Raw genomic sequence first — 18,587 nt, forward strand, 5'->3', positions numbered from 1 at the left:
GAATTATACACTACATATTCCAAATGTAGTCTGACTATTGATTTGTAGAGGGTAACATCACTTCCTTGCTGTTATATCAATTCTACTTTATAGGATCCTTAAATTTGTAAGTCATAACCTTCAAATTTCCCAGCCACTCTTAGAGAATTGTGCATGAGCCCTGTGGTCCTTCTGCTCCTGTACACCCTTAAGTTATACATTGAACCCTATTGTCTCCTTCTGTTCAGACTAACTACCCCTCTAGCATTCAAATTCACTTGCCTCATCTGGCCAACTTGTCAGTGTAACATTGAAGCTGCTCACTTCTCAATCATGTCTTTACAAATTTTAGACTTCCATCTCAATCACTTAAATCTGAAGAAGCATCACTTAACTTGAAATGTTCTTTGTACCTATCCCTCTCACCCAGGAAAGGGATGTCTCTAGTTAGGTCAGCACTTATTTCCTATCTGTAGGGAGGGCAGTTGAGTTGCAATGGTCTGGAATCTATGTAGGCCTAATCAGGTGAGGATGAGTGGTTTGTTAATCTGTAGGAGAGAAAGTCAAACAAGTTTTCCAGCAATGGCCTCATGGTCATTAGACTTTATCCAACACCTAATCATGCTGTCAAGGACCCATCAATCTCACTTCTAATTGGCTAATCAAGCCACCATGTGGCACTCATGTTTTCTGAATCCAAATCTGCCACATCCACTACCTGTCATCTCAATCAAATTGGTTAGTTGACATGTCCCAACACCACTGGCCAAATGTTTAATTTTAATACTAGACATTGATTCAAGTTAGTGCAGACATCTCACTTGAGTCTTGTCCTTTGGCCATTACTTCAGTCTGGATTTTGCACCACATGCACATTAACAGTATGGAATTGTCAGAAAACAGTCTGCTTTAACTGCAGAAACTTGTGTGCTGTTGTAACTTGTTGCTACCTCAACAGGAAAGTCTCATTGCCATTGCTTTTAATAGAGCTGGGTTTGCTGAAATGTTAGTATGATCACCAACCTGGAGAGCCACCACAGAATATTAAACAATACTATATGAATGTTTTGAGTAGAGTTGCATATCCTCAAACTTAAACAGTTGGATTTGGATGGCAGTTAGACAATGATGACCACATATTTGCTTTGAGTAATGTTAGTCCTCAGTTGATTTAAAAACAAATGCTGTCCATAATTCAAGGAATGTTCACTGCTCCAGCTAAACATACTAGGCAGATGTGTTCCTGGAGAGCACATGACTCATCTGAATTTAGCTTTTCTTCAATTCAAGACACCTATTTAATTACCTGGTCTGGATAGTGGCACTTCATTGTTTTGTTGCACTTCAGTTGTTGCTTTCACCATTCTCATGAATGGTCACTGCAATTTATTATCCTTCAGGCTTTGCATGTTTACTCTGATCTTACCTTCATATCCTGATGTCAAACCAGAGTGCTGTTTAGTTTACCCATGTAAACTTCCAAGGGGAGTTACATGTTCCTTGTTATGCTACCAAAGCATCAGGGGAATATAATACACTATCTCCAGCTTGGTAGTAAGCCTAGATAAGTTGGATGTGACTGGACATCAGGTTTTCTAATGTTGAACTTTTTGAGATCAGTCACTGAACATATTCACAAAAGGTTGTGTACATGTAACAAATGTAGTAGTATACAAAAACTGCATGCACTATGCATCTAATCAAAATTTTCTGATCTAAAGCTGATCAGATTTCTGAACTGCTTCCTCCTATTCTAGGTGACCTAACTTTAAAACATTATGAACTTTCAAGTGGCCAGTTAGTGTCTAAAAGCAAAGGACACTTCTGCACTAATCTTGTTAATGACTCAGATTATTGATATGCTCACATGAACCGTACATTGCAATCATAACTGGTACTGCAGTCAGTGCATCAATGTTTCTAATAGCCAAAGATGTCTAAGTGTAGTTGAGCTGCTGAGCAATAATTGTTGGTGTGCATGATTATCCAAGACAACTGGTACCTAAACATCTTTCTTTGTGCAGTGACTGCATCTAAATGCACTACAACTTCCCAACACATGACCTTCTCATGAGCATCTGATATAGCAAGGATGCACCTTACAGGCACAACATCCTGCTTTGGGCACTTTGCCACCCTCCTGGCTGAAAGTGAGCTTCCTCCCTCACAGCACTGGCCAATTGTTTCACCATTTCTCACTTCCAAGTGAGTGAGTGCAAACTGACTTCATCCTGGCATTCATTCAGGTATGAAACTGGAGTTTCATTCAAACATATTGTAATTTGTCACTTGTATTCTTGCAAATCATTAGTGTTTGACTCTTGCTCCTATGTTAATCACCCCTTAACTTGCATTTTGCATAGTAGAAAGGAAATTGCAGGTTCCTGTTTTAGATGTGGTTTGTCATGAGGCTGTAGTTTACTTTTGTAACTAGTTTGCCTTTCTGCTTGCTTTTTGTACTTCAGCATTTCAGCTAGGAGATACAGTAGATTTAATAGCTCTAGTTTCAGATTTGGGAACAATATCAGGCAACTTAGCACTGGCTTACATATGTGCTCTTAAGGCTTCCTTTCTGACCTAACTCCCTTTCTCCCCCTCAATGGAGAAATAGCAGGTCTGGCAACATTTTTCTGGTCTTGTTGCAGAGTGCTGTTTGGCAAATGGACTTCAGAAGAGATGTTGCCATGGTGAAAGCATCAAGTTGATTTGATCATTAACTAGCAAGCTTGATTTTGATTTTTAAATCAGACTTGTCAAGGCATTGCCCTGACAAAGGAACCAACAGGCAGACTTTCACCACAGACTCATCAGCCTTCACTTAATTAATAAACAATTAGTAGGTCAGATCATCTGCTCTGATTCTCCCACTCCCTTGTAAACTCCTGTCTTGAGGTAAACCCTGGTCCTTCTTGAGTGAGGTCACAAGTGGATAATCAAATCTAGTAAGCTTTAGGCAGTTTAAAAGCTTGGTTAGTTTTGAGGTCTTTAATATTAATTTGCCATGGACTTGGACTAATCATCACATTCCAGTTTCTGTTTGCAGTATACAGACTAGGGCTTTTCAGTGCCTTAAACCTGTGCCAATAGTGTGAAGCTACAGCTTTTTCAATTGAACATCAATCTGGGTGGAAAAAGTCTGGTTTGAGACAAACCTTAGAGCAAATAGTGGAGACTAGCAAATGAGTGTACTATGGAATTAGCTGAAATGTGCCACAGATGTACAAGCACAAAAGTGTAGGTGTTGAAGCACTAAAGAAGAATGTTGTACTGGTCACTCAGAGTGGCAGTGGTGTATGCTTTCTAACTGGCTGTGAAACAAATTAACATCAGTCTCTTTACTAAGAGCAAGACTCCATAAATAGAAATGTCACTACATTTGAGGCAGCCAAGGTCAGGTTGCACAATATTGTAATCAATATTGCTTTCAGCATAAAATTGGGCTTTGGTCATTTATTTGCATGTTTCTCAGATTGGCTTTAAGCTTTTATTAAGCCAACTTGGTACGTGGTGCTATATAATCAGAATCTGCTACACTTCAGTATTATGGCATGAATGTTCTGATGACTTCATGGAATTGTCTGCAGGCATCTCAGGTTTCTGTGACAATTCTGTTTATAATAGCCTGGTTGTAACCTTGGCTGCATAATTTCAAATAAATGGCTAGCCAGTGATACCTTCAGTTATTCCTGCAGACACACTAACCCTGGTTATGGGGATAAGGCAGGAACAAGATACTGATTGTGGATGATCAGCTATGATCATAATGAATGGTGCTGGCCCAAATGGCCTACTCCAGCACCTATTGTCTATTGGATACAAAGTCACTTGTAGAACCAAATTATACAAATTAACACCGGCTAACAATTCCACTTTGGAATTCAAGGGCTCCAATAAACTAGATTTAAAGGTCACCAGACCAACCATTAACTGCTTTTTTTCCTCCAGATGCTGCCTGGCCTGCCAAGCTTTTCCAGCAACTATTTTAAATCTGGTTGACAATCTTCTGAAGGTAGAAAGTTGTAGTAAATAGTTCCTTTTCAGACCATTGGCAGTGTTCCAAGGAATAACACTTCAGTAACTTTAAGCCTTCAGGATTGAGATTTAAAGTTTGTCAATTTAAAATTTTGTGAACAAACAATAGATTACAGCACAGGAACAGGCCCTTTGGCCCTCCAAGCCTGTGCTAATCAAGATCCTGTGTAACCTGTCATCTAATTTCTAAGTGTCTGTCCACTTGCTCCCTGTCAAGATAATCTTGAGATGCTAACATGTCTGTCTACCACCTCCTAGAAATGCATTCCAGGCATCTACCACCCTCAGAACTTTCCACACATCTCCCTTAAACTTTCCTTTTTCTTTGAATTCATAAAGCTAAAGGTGACAGTGAAGACTGCTTATCAGATTCATCACATCAGTGCAGAAGAGTTCATTAGTCCATATTACCAAAAACACTTATTCCAGGTTGCTCCAGGGAGCAAAGGAGGATGCTAAGCTGCTGGCAAAGATCTTTGCTTCATCACTCCACAGGAGTCATACCAGAAGATTGGAGGGTGGCGAATGTTCCTCTTTGCAAGAAAGGGACTAGGGAAATCCCTGGAAATTAGACCAGTCAGTCTTACGTCTGTGGTCAGCAAGGTTTTGGAAAGAATTGAGGGATAGGATTTATGACTGTTTGGAAAAGCATAGTGATTAAAGGGAGTCAGTATGACCTGCTGCTCAAAGCCATACCTTAAAATCTTGTTCTTTTGAGGAAGTCATGACAGGTTGACAAGGGTCAAGCGGTGGATGTGGTGTACATGGACTTCAGCAAGGCATTTGATAAGGTTCCCCACAGCAGGTTCATAAAGTTAGGAGATATGGGATACAGGGTGATTTGGCTGTCTGGATTCAGAATTGGTCAGCTGACAGGAGGCAGTGGTTGTAGATGGTAAGTATTCTGCCTGGAGGTCAGTGTGTGGTGTCCTACAAGGCTCTGTTCTTGGGCCTCTGCTCTTTGTAGTTTTATAAATGACTTAGATGAGGTTGAGGGGTGGGTTAGTATGTTTGCTGATGACAAAGGTTGGAGGTGTTGTTGATAGTATTGAGGGCTATTGCAGTCTTCAGCAAGACATTGGCAGAATGTAGAGCTGGGCTGAAATGGCAGATGGAGTTCAACCTGGATAAATGTGAAGTGATGCATTTTGGAAGGTCAAACTTAAATGTTGAATATAGGATTAAAGGCAGGATTCTCAGCAGTGTGGAGGAACAGTGGGATCTTGGTGTTCAAGTGCACAGCTCCCTCAAAGTTGCCACCCAAGTGGATAAAGCATGTGTTTTGGCTTCCATTAACAGGGGATTGAGTTTGAGCTGAGGTTATGCAGTAGCTCTACAAAACCCTGGTGAGACCACACTTGGAATATTGTGTCCAGTTCTAGTCACCCTATTATAGGAAAAATGTGGAGGCTTTGGAGAGGGTGCAAAGGAGGTTTACCAGGATGCTGCCTGGACTGGAGGGCTTGTCTTACAAGGATGGGTTGACAGAGCTCGGACTTCTCCCTCCTAGGGAGGAGGAAGAGGTGACCTGATCAAGGTGTACAAGGTAATGAGGCATGGATAGTCAATAGCCAGAGACTTTCCCCAGGGCAGGATTGACTGCCATGAGGGGTCATAGTTTTAAGGTGTTAGGAGGAAGGTATAGAGATGTCAGGGAGGTTCTTCACCAGAGTTGAGCTCATGGAATAGCTTGCCAGTGGTAGTCATGGAAGCAGTCATTAGTGACATTAAGTGACTAGACATGGACATCAATGAATTGATGGGAATGTAGGTTAGGTTATTGTATTTTTGGATTAGGATTATTCCACAGTATAACATTGTGGGCCAAAGGGCCTGTACTCTGTAGTCCCACTCTTCCAGCACTTGGCCCAAATCTTGAATGTTTGCTTATTTCAAGTGATCATCCAAATACTTAATTTGCAGTTCCCTCCTTGGTGCATTCCAGGCCCCAACACCTCTGGATGGGAGGGGGAAAACTCATCCTACCTTTTAATGATGCCCATTACTAGATCATGTATCATCAGCTGCTTCAATTTCCTACTGACATCAATTTGGCCTCGCTTTGTCTCTTCTCGACAACCTGAGCTTATCCAGTCTCAATGGCTAAAATGGGCCATCCCAGGCAACATTCTGGTGACCATTGTTATCCCCTCCAGTGCAGTCACATTCTCCTAGTGTGGCCAGAACTGCACACTACTCCAGCTGTGGTCTAACTAAAGTTCTGAGGACCTCTTGTCTTCCATAGTTGTGTAGATTTTAGTAACAAACCTGCCCTGTCACTAGAATTTGTGAACAAACACCTCAAAATCACTCTGTTCCTATGCTCTTAGTGTCCTGCCATTCCTTGAGACTCATTCCCTTGTTCTTTAAATGCATCACCTCACTCACCAGGATAAAATGCCATCTGTCACTTGTCTCCCCATCTGATAAATCTCTATCCTTCTGGAGGAGATCAACTTCACTGCAAACCAAATAGTTTTACTTCATGTTCTTGCAACACCAGCCTCCAGTTATATAAAACAAAGCTGCTGGAAAAGTTCTGCAAGCCTGGCAGCATCTCAAGGAGAAAATAATTAATGTTTCAGGCCTGCCCTTCTGCCACCATGCTGTCTAACAATTCAATGACTTTACATCCCATGGACTTTCTGCTTTTATTGGTTTCCCATGTGGGATTTCATCTAAGCCCTCTCCCCAAAATCTGTATAAACCACAGTTGCACTAGCCACTCAATGCAACTGTAACCTCAGCCGTGCTATTGACCCTAATTTGGTCCCTGCACCTCTAAATGGAGATGAGTATTATCTGAAGCAGAAAATTCTAGTTTGCTTACCACAGCCTCATTTGTCTATACTTTTTTGTCCTCAAAGTGAAACCACAGTACCTGTCTGCCTTCCTGCAGGGATGTAGTACAGCTGGACATTAGCACGAGTTTGTTCTTGCAATAGTATTTTCATGCACATTAGGTTCTCTCAATCCCCACTTTTAATTAATTCAATTCCTCTATTGCTGTGGTGGGATTCTAACCCAGATCCCAGGACTCTGGATTTAGTGTAGTAATAATGCAATGACCTCTAAGTTTCTGAAGTATTAGATTTGTTATATCTACTCTGTATTTGGGAGTAGACAGTGTTGCCCCCACAGGTGCCATCTTGGATACAAAGTGTACTATTAGTGCAAAGAGGCTGACAGTTCTGTAGTCATGCTTGTGTAGGATTTGATACTTTTGATCTTTGTGGAAACTACCCTGCTTTTTTGACTAGAAAGTTGAACTTTATTCAAATTCAATTTTAAGGAATGAGGGATAAATTTAGAGCTTTGTCTAAAGCTGGACAAAGACTAGTAAAACACTCCAATACTGAACTTTTTGGGCCCATTGTTCCTTGGACCATCCATAGCATTAGAGGCATAAAGGATCATTAGGCTAATGCCAAGTATAATGGGACTGTCTGAATTCTTTACCACAAAGATTGTAGAGGCTGATATTTAGAATAAAATACCTACTGTGTGCAAATGGGCCACTTGGCCCATCAAGTCCACCAACTCTGGGCATCCCTCCCTGTAACCCTGCACTTTCCAATCCTAAACTGCCTAACCAATACATGCCAGGACACTCTGCCAACTTAACAAGGCTAATCCACCTAACCTCCCCTCTTTTGAAATATGGGAAGAAACACATGTATGTGCAGATTCAAAGGCTGGAACCAAACCTGTGGGCATCAATGCTAATCACTGAACTATGCTGCCCAGTTGTACATTCAAGATCAGTCTCTGCTGTGAATCACTGAAGGATTGAAGGGCAGGTTTTAAAAAGTGGATAATAAAATGAGGCTGGATGAACACAGCAGGCCAAGCACATTTCAGGAGCACAAAAGCTGACATTTCGGGCCTAGACCCTTCATCAGAGCTCTCTGATGGGTCTAGGCCTGAAACGTCAGCTTTTGTGCTCCTGAGATGCTGCTTGGCCTGCTGTGTTCATCCAGCCTCATTTTATTATCTTGGAATTCTCCAGCATCTGCAGTTCCCATTATCTCTTTTAAAAAAGTGGAATTGAGATCATGGCTGGTCTGAATCTTTGCAGCAGACTCTGGGCTGAATGGCCTTCATTTGCTCCTTTCTAGCCTCTTACTGGTGGGATGCCTCTCATTCCTCTGATTTTTGGCTGACTTTTTAAAATACTATGGAATGTTTCTTGAGGTCACTGCAAGATGTTCAATAACTTGAACACAAGAACATTCTGTGCCTTTCTTTTTGGCTGTACCCACTTATTTTTTTAGAGCATGCTTGTTCAGAGGGTCATATCAAGTACCAGATTAAAACTGGCTATGTTCCTGATTCCCTCTGCATGGCCTCCATCCCTGGGCTGCTATTTTAATCACCAACTATTTTAATGCTGCAGTGAAGTGTTGCATATGAAGTGGTAAATGAAAACTCAAGCTGCTCTATGAAGCTGTCAGTTTTAATGTCAGGCCAAGCTGATCATTCTGAATGTTGGTTTAACTGTTTACAATGTTATAAAACTGAGCTTACTACACAATTGTAGGGATGGCTTTCTCAAGCTAGATTCTTTCAGTCTATTCCTGAAGGACACCTGGGTGGAACATCCTAAGGGACTAGGATCAAGGAACCTCAACCTCATTTTGAGAGGCTAAAATTGTTTAAACTGAAGTGTTTGAATTATTCTCTTAGGTCACTGGTTTCCAACAGCCCCACCTCCAGAAGAGACTACCTAGTCCTTTATCCAGCATTGCTGAAAGGGCCTGGCAGATTTCATTGCAGCAAAGTGCTGCCAGCAACATCTGCAGCCTGAATTTGAGTGGCACAGGAAAGGAGGCTTTGGAGTTAAGGCTTGAAAGTTTGATTAAGCTTCAGTTGATGTGCTTTTGGTTTTTCAGTGAGGAATGCAATGATACTTGCAATGTTTTTATGGTGAAGGGCTGTTTTAAGAATTATGTCCAGTATGTAAGGCATTCAGTGTGTTTGCCAAGTCCTGCCTTGCCTTTAGTTCTGCAGATGCAGTCAGTTTTTGTTTTGGAAATTTCAGTGTCTCAATGCAACAGTGCTCTAGTATGTAAATATTCTTAGCAGGGACATAAAGCAAGGTATGAACCTTAATTCTAAGGTCACTTGAGATTGTATGTTTAACAAATTACCATCTCTGAATTCAGTTTCTAGGTCAATTTTTCAACATCAGTAGTGCTTTGGACTGAGCATCTCAATACACTAATTACATGTGCTGGTGCCAGTAATCAGTGGATTATCTCAGTTCTAAAGCAGGCACTAAACTGGAATGTACCAATACACTGCAATGTCAGGCTGTTTAACACATTGTAAACCAAGTGGAAACCTTGCTTAAATGTTTGTAACTTGATCCATAAGTTGCTGAGTTTAAAGTCTTGCCCTCAACTATAAATTTTTAAAACTGTCCATGAAAAATTGATGGTTCTCATCAACTATGACTTGATCATGCTAGTCACCTGAATGGACTGTCATGAATGCTGACTTCATACTTGGGTCATCCATTCAGCTCCATGTGGGCTTAGGTGAATGGTCTAACACACCTAGAGGTGCACAGCAGGCCATTCAATAAGGAGAAATTGGCTGCACTAAATGGCCCCATTGTGTGGGCTAGCAGATGTAAATCTGGGGTTGGAGGATAAGGTGGGAGACTGGGTCTGTGGGATGGCCTTTCAGGTTGGTGCAAATGCATTGGGGCCAAGTGGCCTTTTTCAAAGATTCTACCTTGCTGCAAAAAACAGCTTTTAAAGCTGTACATGTTTTGAGTATGTATTAAACTCTCAATGTTGTCTTCTCTCAATCCTAAGCAGGTGCTGACACCATGGAGTTGATGGGCTCTGAATTCCTGATAGTGACCATGAACTGTAGAGATGGCTCACCATAACAGCTCTTCTAACTTATTTCTCTACAAGTCTACACTAACTTTTGCTTTAGTCCTCTGTTCTTGACCTGAATGGTCCATCCTTGAACAGACACAGTAAAATGCAGTGAAGTGTACAATTGCTTGTTCATAAGCACCATTCAGAATTAGAACTTACAGCAGAAAGGAATGTTAGACACTAACTGCCAGAATTCCAGTCCCTATGTGACCATGTCAGGGGCCTACTCCAGATGGAAAACAAGAGCCCTATTCCAGTCCACACTCTGCTTCAGGCTCACTGACCAACTTGGCTACCACAGCTGGAACCAAAGTTGCCTTCAGCCAGACTTTTGACCACCTGTTTCAGGACTCCACCCCATCAATGCCCTGGCTGTGTGACCTCACTGCTCCAGAAACTCAGCCCCTCTAGGACTGCCTGACCCACATCTGATCCACCAACATTGCTCCAGCCTGTGCTTGGCTCCTACAGAACATGACCTGTGCTCAGCTCCTGCTCACTAAGCTGGAGTTAAACTTGAAGTTGAGCTATTTTAAGGGGGTAGGGAAGGAACTGGTGGGCAAAAGTGCTCTGAACCATAAGACCTGTGAATGAACATTAGTATGAACAAACTTTGAGCGCAAAGAACTAGGAATTGAAATAACAGTTGCATTTGGTTCAGATTGTAGTATAAACTTTCTCCCCTCAACTAATTATGCTACATCTCCACATGTTTGCAAATGGGAAATTAGCATCTCATGCCCTTGAGCAGTGGTAATTTTAGTACAGACTCCTAGTGTTCCCTTGAACCTGGGTTCAGTCAGATGAGTTAATTAGGTCAAAATTTTGACTATAGTTTGAGCTAAAACATTAGTCTGACAGCATCTGGAGGGAACAATGAGTTTGACTTTTCAGAATGCTCTTGCTTGTTTTAAATACTCTACACCTCATCCCTCTTCAACACAGTTCCCGCTGTCTAAATCCTTGAGCCTTTTTCCAGCTTCCGGCAATGAAATGCCTACCAGTTTTATCTCTACTTCAGTCACTGCATCCAAATCAGCTAAATTAATAGCTTGGGTGTGATCAGTGGTGTCTACTGCCAGATCCTGGCTCCTGACTGGCTTCAGCTCTGCGTTCTATCCAACAATTCCTGATCTGGTTAGACTTGCTGAATTTCAACTGTTTACTAACAACTTGGTACACTTTACTGAAACTTTCAGGAAATCCACATCCCTATTTACTGGAGAGATAATGGGAACAGCAACTCTTATTCCACCTGGGAACCCTGCAGCCTAATGGTATCAATGTGGACTTCACCAGTTTCAAAATCTCCCCTTCCCCCACTGCAACCCTAAACCAGCCCAGTTCATCCCCTTCCCCCCACTGCACCAGACAACCAGCCCAGCTCTTCCCCCCCCCCCCCCCCCAAACTGCATCCCAAAACCAGTCCAACCTGTCTCTGCCTCCCTAACTGGTTCTTGCACCCCCATCTACCTACTAACCTCATCCCACCTCCTTGACCTGTCTGTCTTCCCTGGACTGACCTATCCCCTCCTACCTCTCCACCTATCTTCTTTACTCTCCACCTTTGGTCCGCCTCCCCCTCTCCCCATCCCCCCCTCTCTGAAGGGTCTAGGCCCAATACGTCAGCTTTTGTGCTCCTGAGATGCTGCTTGGCCTGATGTGTTCGTCCAGCCTCACATTTTATTATCCCTATTTACTGGTTTGCCTTTTTGACTGACTGTAACATCCTCAACCTGTGCTTCACAAATCTGACTCTTAACTGATCTATAGATATACACCACACTGGCATCAGACTAAAGTTTGTAGTTTCTTTTTGGTTCCCTCAATTTAACTATACCTTTGCAGAATTAGTTTTGGAAGATATTCACTAAGCATCCATTCTGTGCAGTCACATTGTTAACACTCTAGGCTGAGAATTCAACCCTGCAGTTTTGAGTGCATTTTAACTTGTACAGTAACATTCTAATGCAAGTCTTAAGTCAGAAGTAATAAGACACCATCAGTCAAAGGAGCAGTGGTCCCCAAGGCTCAATTTCAAACCTATTGCACTAAACTTGGTTGTGACTGACTTGGTCCACCCAATCCAACTACCTCTACAACTTTCAGTTCCACATAGAAGATCTTTGTCCTAACTTTCAGGGAGATTCCTCTTCCCCTGGAGACAAAATACTTGTGCATTTCTTTCTTCTGTTGGAGACTTTGCTGACTGAAACTGCTTTTCTGTAAACTTTTTAGGCTGTTTTTGTATTACTGAAGAATATTGTCACATCTCAAAGATTATGCAGTAATAATGGCCTCTGTTAAATCACTTGCCAAGCTGAATCAGCCAAAGAATGTGTTTTCTTTAATTGAATGTGGCTAGATGTAAGCCCTATATATGGCTGCAAAACTCCCTATAAACTTGCCTCTACCTAGACAACAAGCATTGTCAGTGAATATGTAAAATTCTTCTCCAGCAAGAGAATAGACTGTCAAGCTGCAGTAAGTCTAAAAGGAACCAGGAAAAATAAAGGAGATTGAAACAAGATTGTTTCAGGACTGTCCTCTCCTGTGTACTCCTAGCAAATGTTCAAAGTATTAAATAAAATGGATGAACTTCCCTACACAGGGGTCCCAGGTGGAATGAGTTGCTGTTCCTGCAACCTTCGGGTGGCATCATTGTGGCAGTGCAGGAGGCCCATGATGGACATCCCATCTAAAGAATGGGAGGGGGAGTGGAAATGGTTTCTGACTGGGAGGTGCAGTTGTTTGTTGCGAACTGAGCGGAGGTGTTCTGCAAAGCGGTCCCCAAGCAACCCATATTCTGCCTGGGAACCCTGTAGCCTCATGGTATCAATGTGGACTTCACCAGTTTCCAAATCTCCCCCTCCCCCCACTGCATCCTTAAACCAGCCCAGTTCGTCCCCCTCCACCCACTGCATCCCAAAACCAGTCCAATCTGTCTCTGCCTCCCCAGCCTGTTCTTCCTCTCACCCAAGCTGCACCCCCATCTATCTACTAACCTTATCCCACCTCCTTGACCTGTCTGTCTTCCCTGGACTAGACTGACCTATCTCCACCTATCTTCTTTTTCTCTCCATCTTTGGTCTGCCTCCACCTCTCTCCCTATTTATCCCTGTTCCCTCTCCCCATCCCCCTCTCTGATGAAGGGTCTAGGCCTGAAACATCAGCTTTTGTGCTCCCAAGATGCTGCTTGGCCTGCTGTGTTCATCCAGCCTCATGTTTTATTAAGCCTCATGTTTTATTAACCTGCCACGTATAGACATCATTTTAAAAAAATGAAGCAGTGCCAGATAATGGATTTGACATATCCTTCCCTAACATTCTAAATGTTTTTATGCTTGGTGAGAGGAATGTCAGTGGCATGGTCGTGCCTGCTACCTGCCCCAGCAGCCCTAGACATTTCCCTCTGTCTCTACTTCAGAGGCCACGTTGCCCCCCGCCACCACCCCCCAGTCAACTCAAGAAAAGCAAGGGGCCTAGACTGTGTCCTTGGCTGAGCATTTGGATCCTGTACAGACCAACTGGTGGGAGAACTCCCTGACATCTTAAACTCTCTTCTCTTCCACTTTCTTGCGGCTACCTGTTGTGCTGTGCGCGCCCCCCTCCCCCAAAAAAAAACTGTTTCTGTGGCTAAAAGTACATGCATCATGCCTTAATGACTGAACCACCGGCTCTAACCTTTAATCGTGAACTGCTTAGAGGCTGTTACGGCCCATGTTACTCCTCTAAAGTTTGCCTACTGCAGTGACAGGTCCATAGAGCAAGCCCTATCCCTAGTGCTGCGCTGATCCATGGAGCATCAGGACAGCTTCTTGACTGACTACAGTCCCATCTTCATTTTCCCTCCAGACTGATCTCAAAACTGCATGACCTTGGTCTCAGCTCAGCCCTCTGGACTGGATTTTCAGCTTTCTGACCCATGCTTTGTAATCAGTAAAGAGAAATAACTGTACCTTAACAACAACACTACTGGAGCACTACCTTCTCCATCTCCTCTTCCCCCCCCCCCCCACAATGTAACCCACTTAAACCCACAACTGTTGGCATGTTTCAAATAAGTGCTGCCAAGTTTACTCATTCCCACTACTCTAGTGAAATGGATATCCAGCAATGAGTCAAACTAAAGGAAGGAGAGCGTGGGCTTGCTGATGTGGTGTAATGAAAATGATCTGTCTCCTGGTGTCAGCAAAACTAAAGAACTGATCCTTTCAGAATGGAGACCCCCCACACCCATGCAAAAAAATAAGCATCAGAGGGAGACTAGCATAAAGTTCTGCTGTTTGTTACCTTCAGTCTGTCCTGGACTTTCCATGTAGATGCATCAATTAAGGCACTTCATACGTCTCCTGCCTCGGGTGGCTCAGGTAATTTGGCATATCCCTCACTAATGTCTACAAATGCACCGCAACAGTATGCTGTTAGTGATACATAACAGCTTAGCAATTACTGTGCTCGGGTCAGTAAGAAACTACGGAACGGTGGCGTGCACAGCCCAGACCATCAGGGAAATCAACCTTCCATCCGTGGACTTCAAGGATTGGTAATCTCCAGTGAACCCTGGCTGAGGGAAGATGCCTGAAACACACGAGCAGGCTCAGAACAGCCAGAATGGACTCACTAACCTCAAATAACACTGATCTTGCTAGCCTTGATGTCACCTATAGTATGCAATGTGCAGTGTAACCTGTCTGCTTGTCAGTCTTTCTTGATCTGCAGATCCTTTTGCTTATTTTCTATGGAATTCGCTGCTGGGAACGATGTGGAGGCTAGTTCATTGAGTGTATTTGATTGTCAAGGGTTATGGTGGGAAAGAGGTTGAGAAACTTGTCAGCATGATTGAATGGCCTAATTTCTGCTGCCATGTCTAATATTCAAGCTTGATACCTTCTAGAGCAAAGCAGCTCACTTGGTTGATCCACAGGCATCCACTCCCTCCACCGCTGACACTTAGTTGCAGCAGCGTGTACTGTTTACAATTGTGCATTGCAGAAATTCACCAAAGATCCTTAGACAGCACCCTGCAAACTCTCAATCACTTGTGTTTGCCAAGGGCAGCAGTTCCATAGGAGCACCTTGCAAATTCCCCTCCAAGCTCTTCAGGGCCCTGACTTGGAAATTGATTATCATTCCTTTACTGTCACTGGGTCAAAATCTTGGAATTCCCTCCCTAATGGCATTGTTCATCAACCCACAGTTAGTGGACTGTGGCAGTTCAAGAAGGCAGCTCAAGGGCAACTGGGGATGGGCAATAAATGCTGGCCAGCCCGCAACACCCTCATCTCACAAATGAACAGAACAAAATTCCAAATGTAGTCAAATTAAAGTTCTATGCAGCTGCCACATGATTTCACGAGTTTTTAAACTTGATGCCCCAACTGAAGGCAAGCATGCAATTCACCTTCATCACAATATGCAATTATGTCGCTGCTTTTAGGAATTGTACATGTGTTTGCCTAGATCCTCTGCTTCTAAGGCTGCTGCCATTTACTGTATACTTCCTTCCTGCATTAGACCTTCCAAAGTGCATCATCTCTCATTTGTCCAGATTACTATTTGCAGCACCCCAAACTTTGTGTGTTCTGAAACCTGCTAATCAGACCATCTACATTCTCCTCTAAATCATTATTTATATTTAGCAAAGCGAGGGCCCAGCACTGATCCCCGTGGTACACCACTGATTGCAAATCTCCTGTCTAATAAACATTTTCTCTGCTACTGTCTTCTGTAACTAAGCCAATTCTGCATCCATCTTACCAGCTCACAGTTGCAAACTGAAAGGAAACTTGGAAAGTTGGGTGATGTCTAGATTCTCATGGTGATGGGAATCCAGAATTTTTAGTACAGGTTCTTTCTGTTTGCACAAACCATTGGTCCTTGCACATTAATATATGCAACCTCCAAACTGCGCAACTAACTGTCTTAAATTGGCTCAGTGTAATTATTTGCACATTTTGAATTGTCAGCAAAGGCTTGAGCAGTAAATGAAACTAGCTACTACCATTCATTCGCAACACAAAGGGTGGTCTCTAATAGGTTACTACGGTAAAGTCAATAAGGTGCACTCTTAACAGTCCGAGACTAGCATTCCTTCAGCTATTTACAACATTGAGGTTTCTGACCATAGTCAATCAGCCTGTGCTAGGGAAAGCTGTCCAAAATTATAACGTTTACTGGATAATACTGTGTGCTAAGAATCAGGTAGATGCTTAGTCAGGCTTGTGGTGTGGCAGATTTGCATGTATAGGAAACTACATTAATACATCTTAAACTTGTGGGTGCTAGTGTGATTTTTAAATATCTGGAGAGATGAAGAATGTAAGGAGCATGAATAGAGCACTTGACCCTTCAGATCTGTCTCCTATTCAATAAGATCATGGCTGGTCATTTACCTCAACTCCACATTACTGCTTAATTCCCATACCCATTAATATTTTCAACAACTGAGCATCCACAATATTTTGTAGTAACATGTTGTTTATTATACGTGTTGTTATATCCAGTACCGTAACATTCTTCCTGCGCCTGGGATTGTGTACTGTTGAGCCTGTCCAAATCGTATCTCCATGAAAGTGCCTTCTCTCAACTCCAGAGAATATGGAGCTATTCCACATTTTTGTTTATCTGAATCTTATTTGTGCACACTTTAAGATATACAGGATTCTTTGGATACAGAATCTAAAGTTTTCAATGATTATACAAGGCAAAACCTTCCAGAACAATTTGAACAAATACTGTGGATGCTACAAATCTGAAATAAAAGCAACATGCAGGAATATCTTAACAGGTCCAGCAACTTCTGTGGAGCTAGAAATGATAAGCACTTTGAGTCCAAAAATTCTTAATTCTCAATGTTAGCATCTGTAGAAAGAGAATCAGTGTTATTAGACCAGCTGAGTTACTCCAGCACTTTTTATTTCTATTTCCTACCGAACAAGGGAGTATTTGTGGGCATTCTTGTCTGAGGGCCCAAAAATGTGGGCAATCTAATTACGTCGGCCTTCATTGGTATAGGAAGCCAGTGCATTATTCTAGTCTCACATCTTTAAAGCACTTTTTCTTTGATAAGCGAAGTAACTAAGATTAAATTTCATTTCTTGTGATGTTTTTAAGCAGCCTGGCTAACTATCCAGCAATAAAAGCACAGTACCATCGCCTTGTGCATATTCTTTGGTGAGCTGTTAACATAGCATAGATCCAACTGTCATTCGAACCCAACCAAAATAGTGAAATTTAGTAGAATTGATCTGTTCTGTTTGTTCAGTCATGCTTCTTCATTGTACTGCTGCTTTTCTTGGCCTTCAGATTCCAGGAGATATCAGTGCACTCTTTAATTTGTCATTATGCTAGATTGACTTTCTGGCCCAGGTGCTAAACTTGAACTCAGTTTGACTTCAGAGGCTGGTATTGGTCAATGTTTCCTTGAGGTCTGCTTTCTATGAGCTGCATGTGGCTGCACAGCAACTTAGAAGTTACCAGAAAAGTTGCTCAAGTCCTTCCTTGATAATAACACATGGGATGGGGGAATAAACAACAAGTATTGTGTTTTGAAGTGATTAAGCTGCATACAAAACAGATGGAATGTTGCCTGTGAACCTGAGTAGATTGAAGGGAATTCCAAGTTACGGGACAAAATTAGTGAAGTCAAAGCTCATTAATACACTTTTTGTTTCTCTCTTCTTCTTTCCTAAAGGATAGAGAGCTATTCCTGCAAAATGGCAGGGGATGACAAGCAGATGTTTAAACAGTTCTGCCAAGATGGACAGCCCCATGTCCTGGAAGCCCTTTCCCCACCTCAGACTACTGGAATTAGTCCAAACAGGTGAGTAAAATATTCAAGAGAAATCACTTATTTATAAATATCAAGAAAGCTTCAATACACAAGACTTATTTTCTTTTTTTTCCCATCCATGTTATATATTGTTTTGAGCTGCTTCCAGGTTAAGTTCAATGGTCACTAATCTCTCCTGCTGTTCAATTTAAAAATATAAAAACTGAGTGTGCCGGGGTCTTGAGGTTCAGTGGTAACATCCCTGCCTCTGAGCCAGAGGATCCAGGTTCAAGTTCCAACAGCCCTGAAGATGTCACAGCAAGCCTGACCAGGTTGATTTAAAATAACAACGCATTGTGCAACTTAATAGAGATGAGGTTATGATGGGATTATAGAGTATGGGTAATCATTATTGAGCACTGCTATCTTTTTGTCACTAGCTTCAGCTGTCAGGTATTTTAGCACAAATTCACTTGCTTCTTAGTAAGATTAACTTTACCTAACCTGAGTGATCAGAGCGATTATCATCATCATGCCCTGTGTGCAATAGTGTAGAATGTTATCTGGATACTTGGTTCTTTTTCCATACCAAAGGTTGGTGAAGAACCCACAAGTTTCCCAATAACTTTTGCTGCCTGTCCTGCATTTTAGGTTGAGTAAGAGCCAAAGTGGTGATGAAGGAGAGGGACCACTCTGTGACAAGTGTAGCCGCAAGACACTCTTCTACCTGATTGCTACACTCAATGCATCATTCCGCCCGGATTATGACTTCAGCACAGCTAAAAGCCACGAGTTCAGCAAAGAACCCAGTTTGAACTGGGTAAGTTGGTGCAACACTACTGATTTTGGAATTCAGTTTGAAAATTATGGTAGCCAAAGATCAGTAGCTTACAGTATAGTTCAGTATA

The 18,587-nt window shown here is 42.3% G+C and overlaps 1 protein-coding gene across 1 annotated transcript in view; it reads left to right on the forward strand.

The window, feature by feature from the left end:
• Window positions 1–18,587, forward strand: part of LOC125448776 (repressor of RNA polymerase III transcription MAF1 homolog) — a 44,903-nt gene that overhangs the window by 11,869 nt on the left and 14,447 nt on the right. Inside the window, exons 3-4 of the mRNA XM_048524303.2 lie at window positions 17,602–17,730; window positions 18,331–18,499. Coding sequence (XP_048380260.1) covers window positions 17,602–17,730; window positions 18,331–18,499 — 298 coding nt within the window. The remainder of the gene's footprint in view (window positions 1–17,601; window positions 17,731–18,330; window positions 18,500–18,587) is intronic.

This window comes from Stegostoma tigrinum, chromosome 2 (assembly GCF_030684315.1).
Source record: "Stegostoma tigrinum isolate sSteTig4 chromosome 2, sSteTig4.hap1, whole genome shotgun sequence".
Classification (NCBI taxonomy): domain Eukaryota; kingdom Metazoa; phylum Chordata; class Chondrichthyes; order Orectolobiformes; family Stegostomatidae; genus Stegostoma; species Stegostoma tigrinum.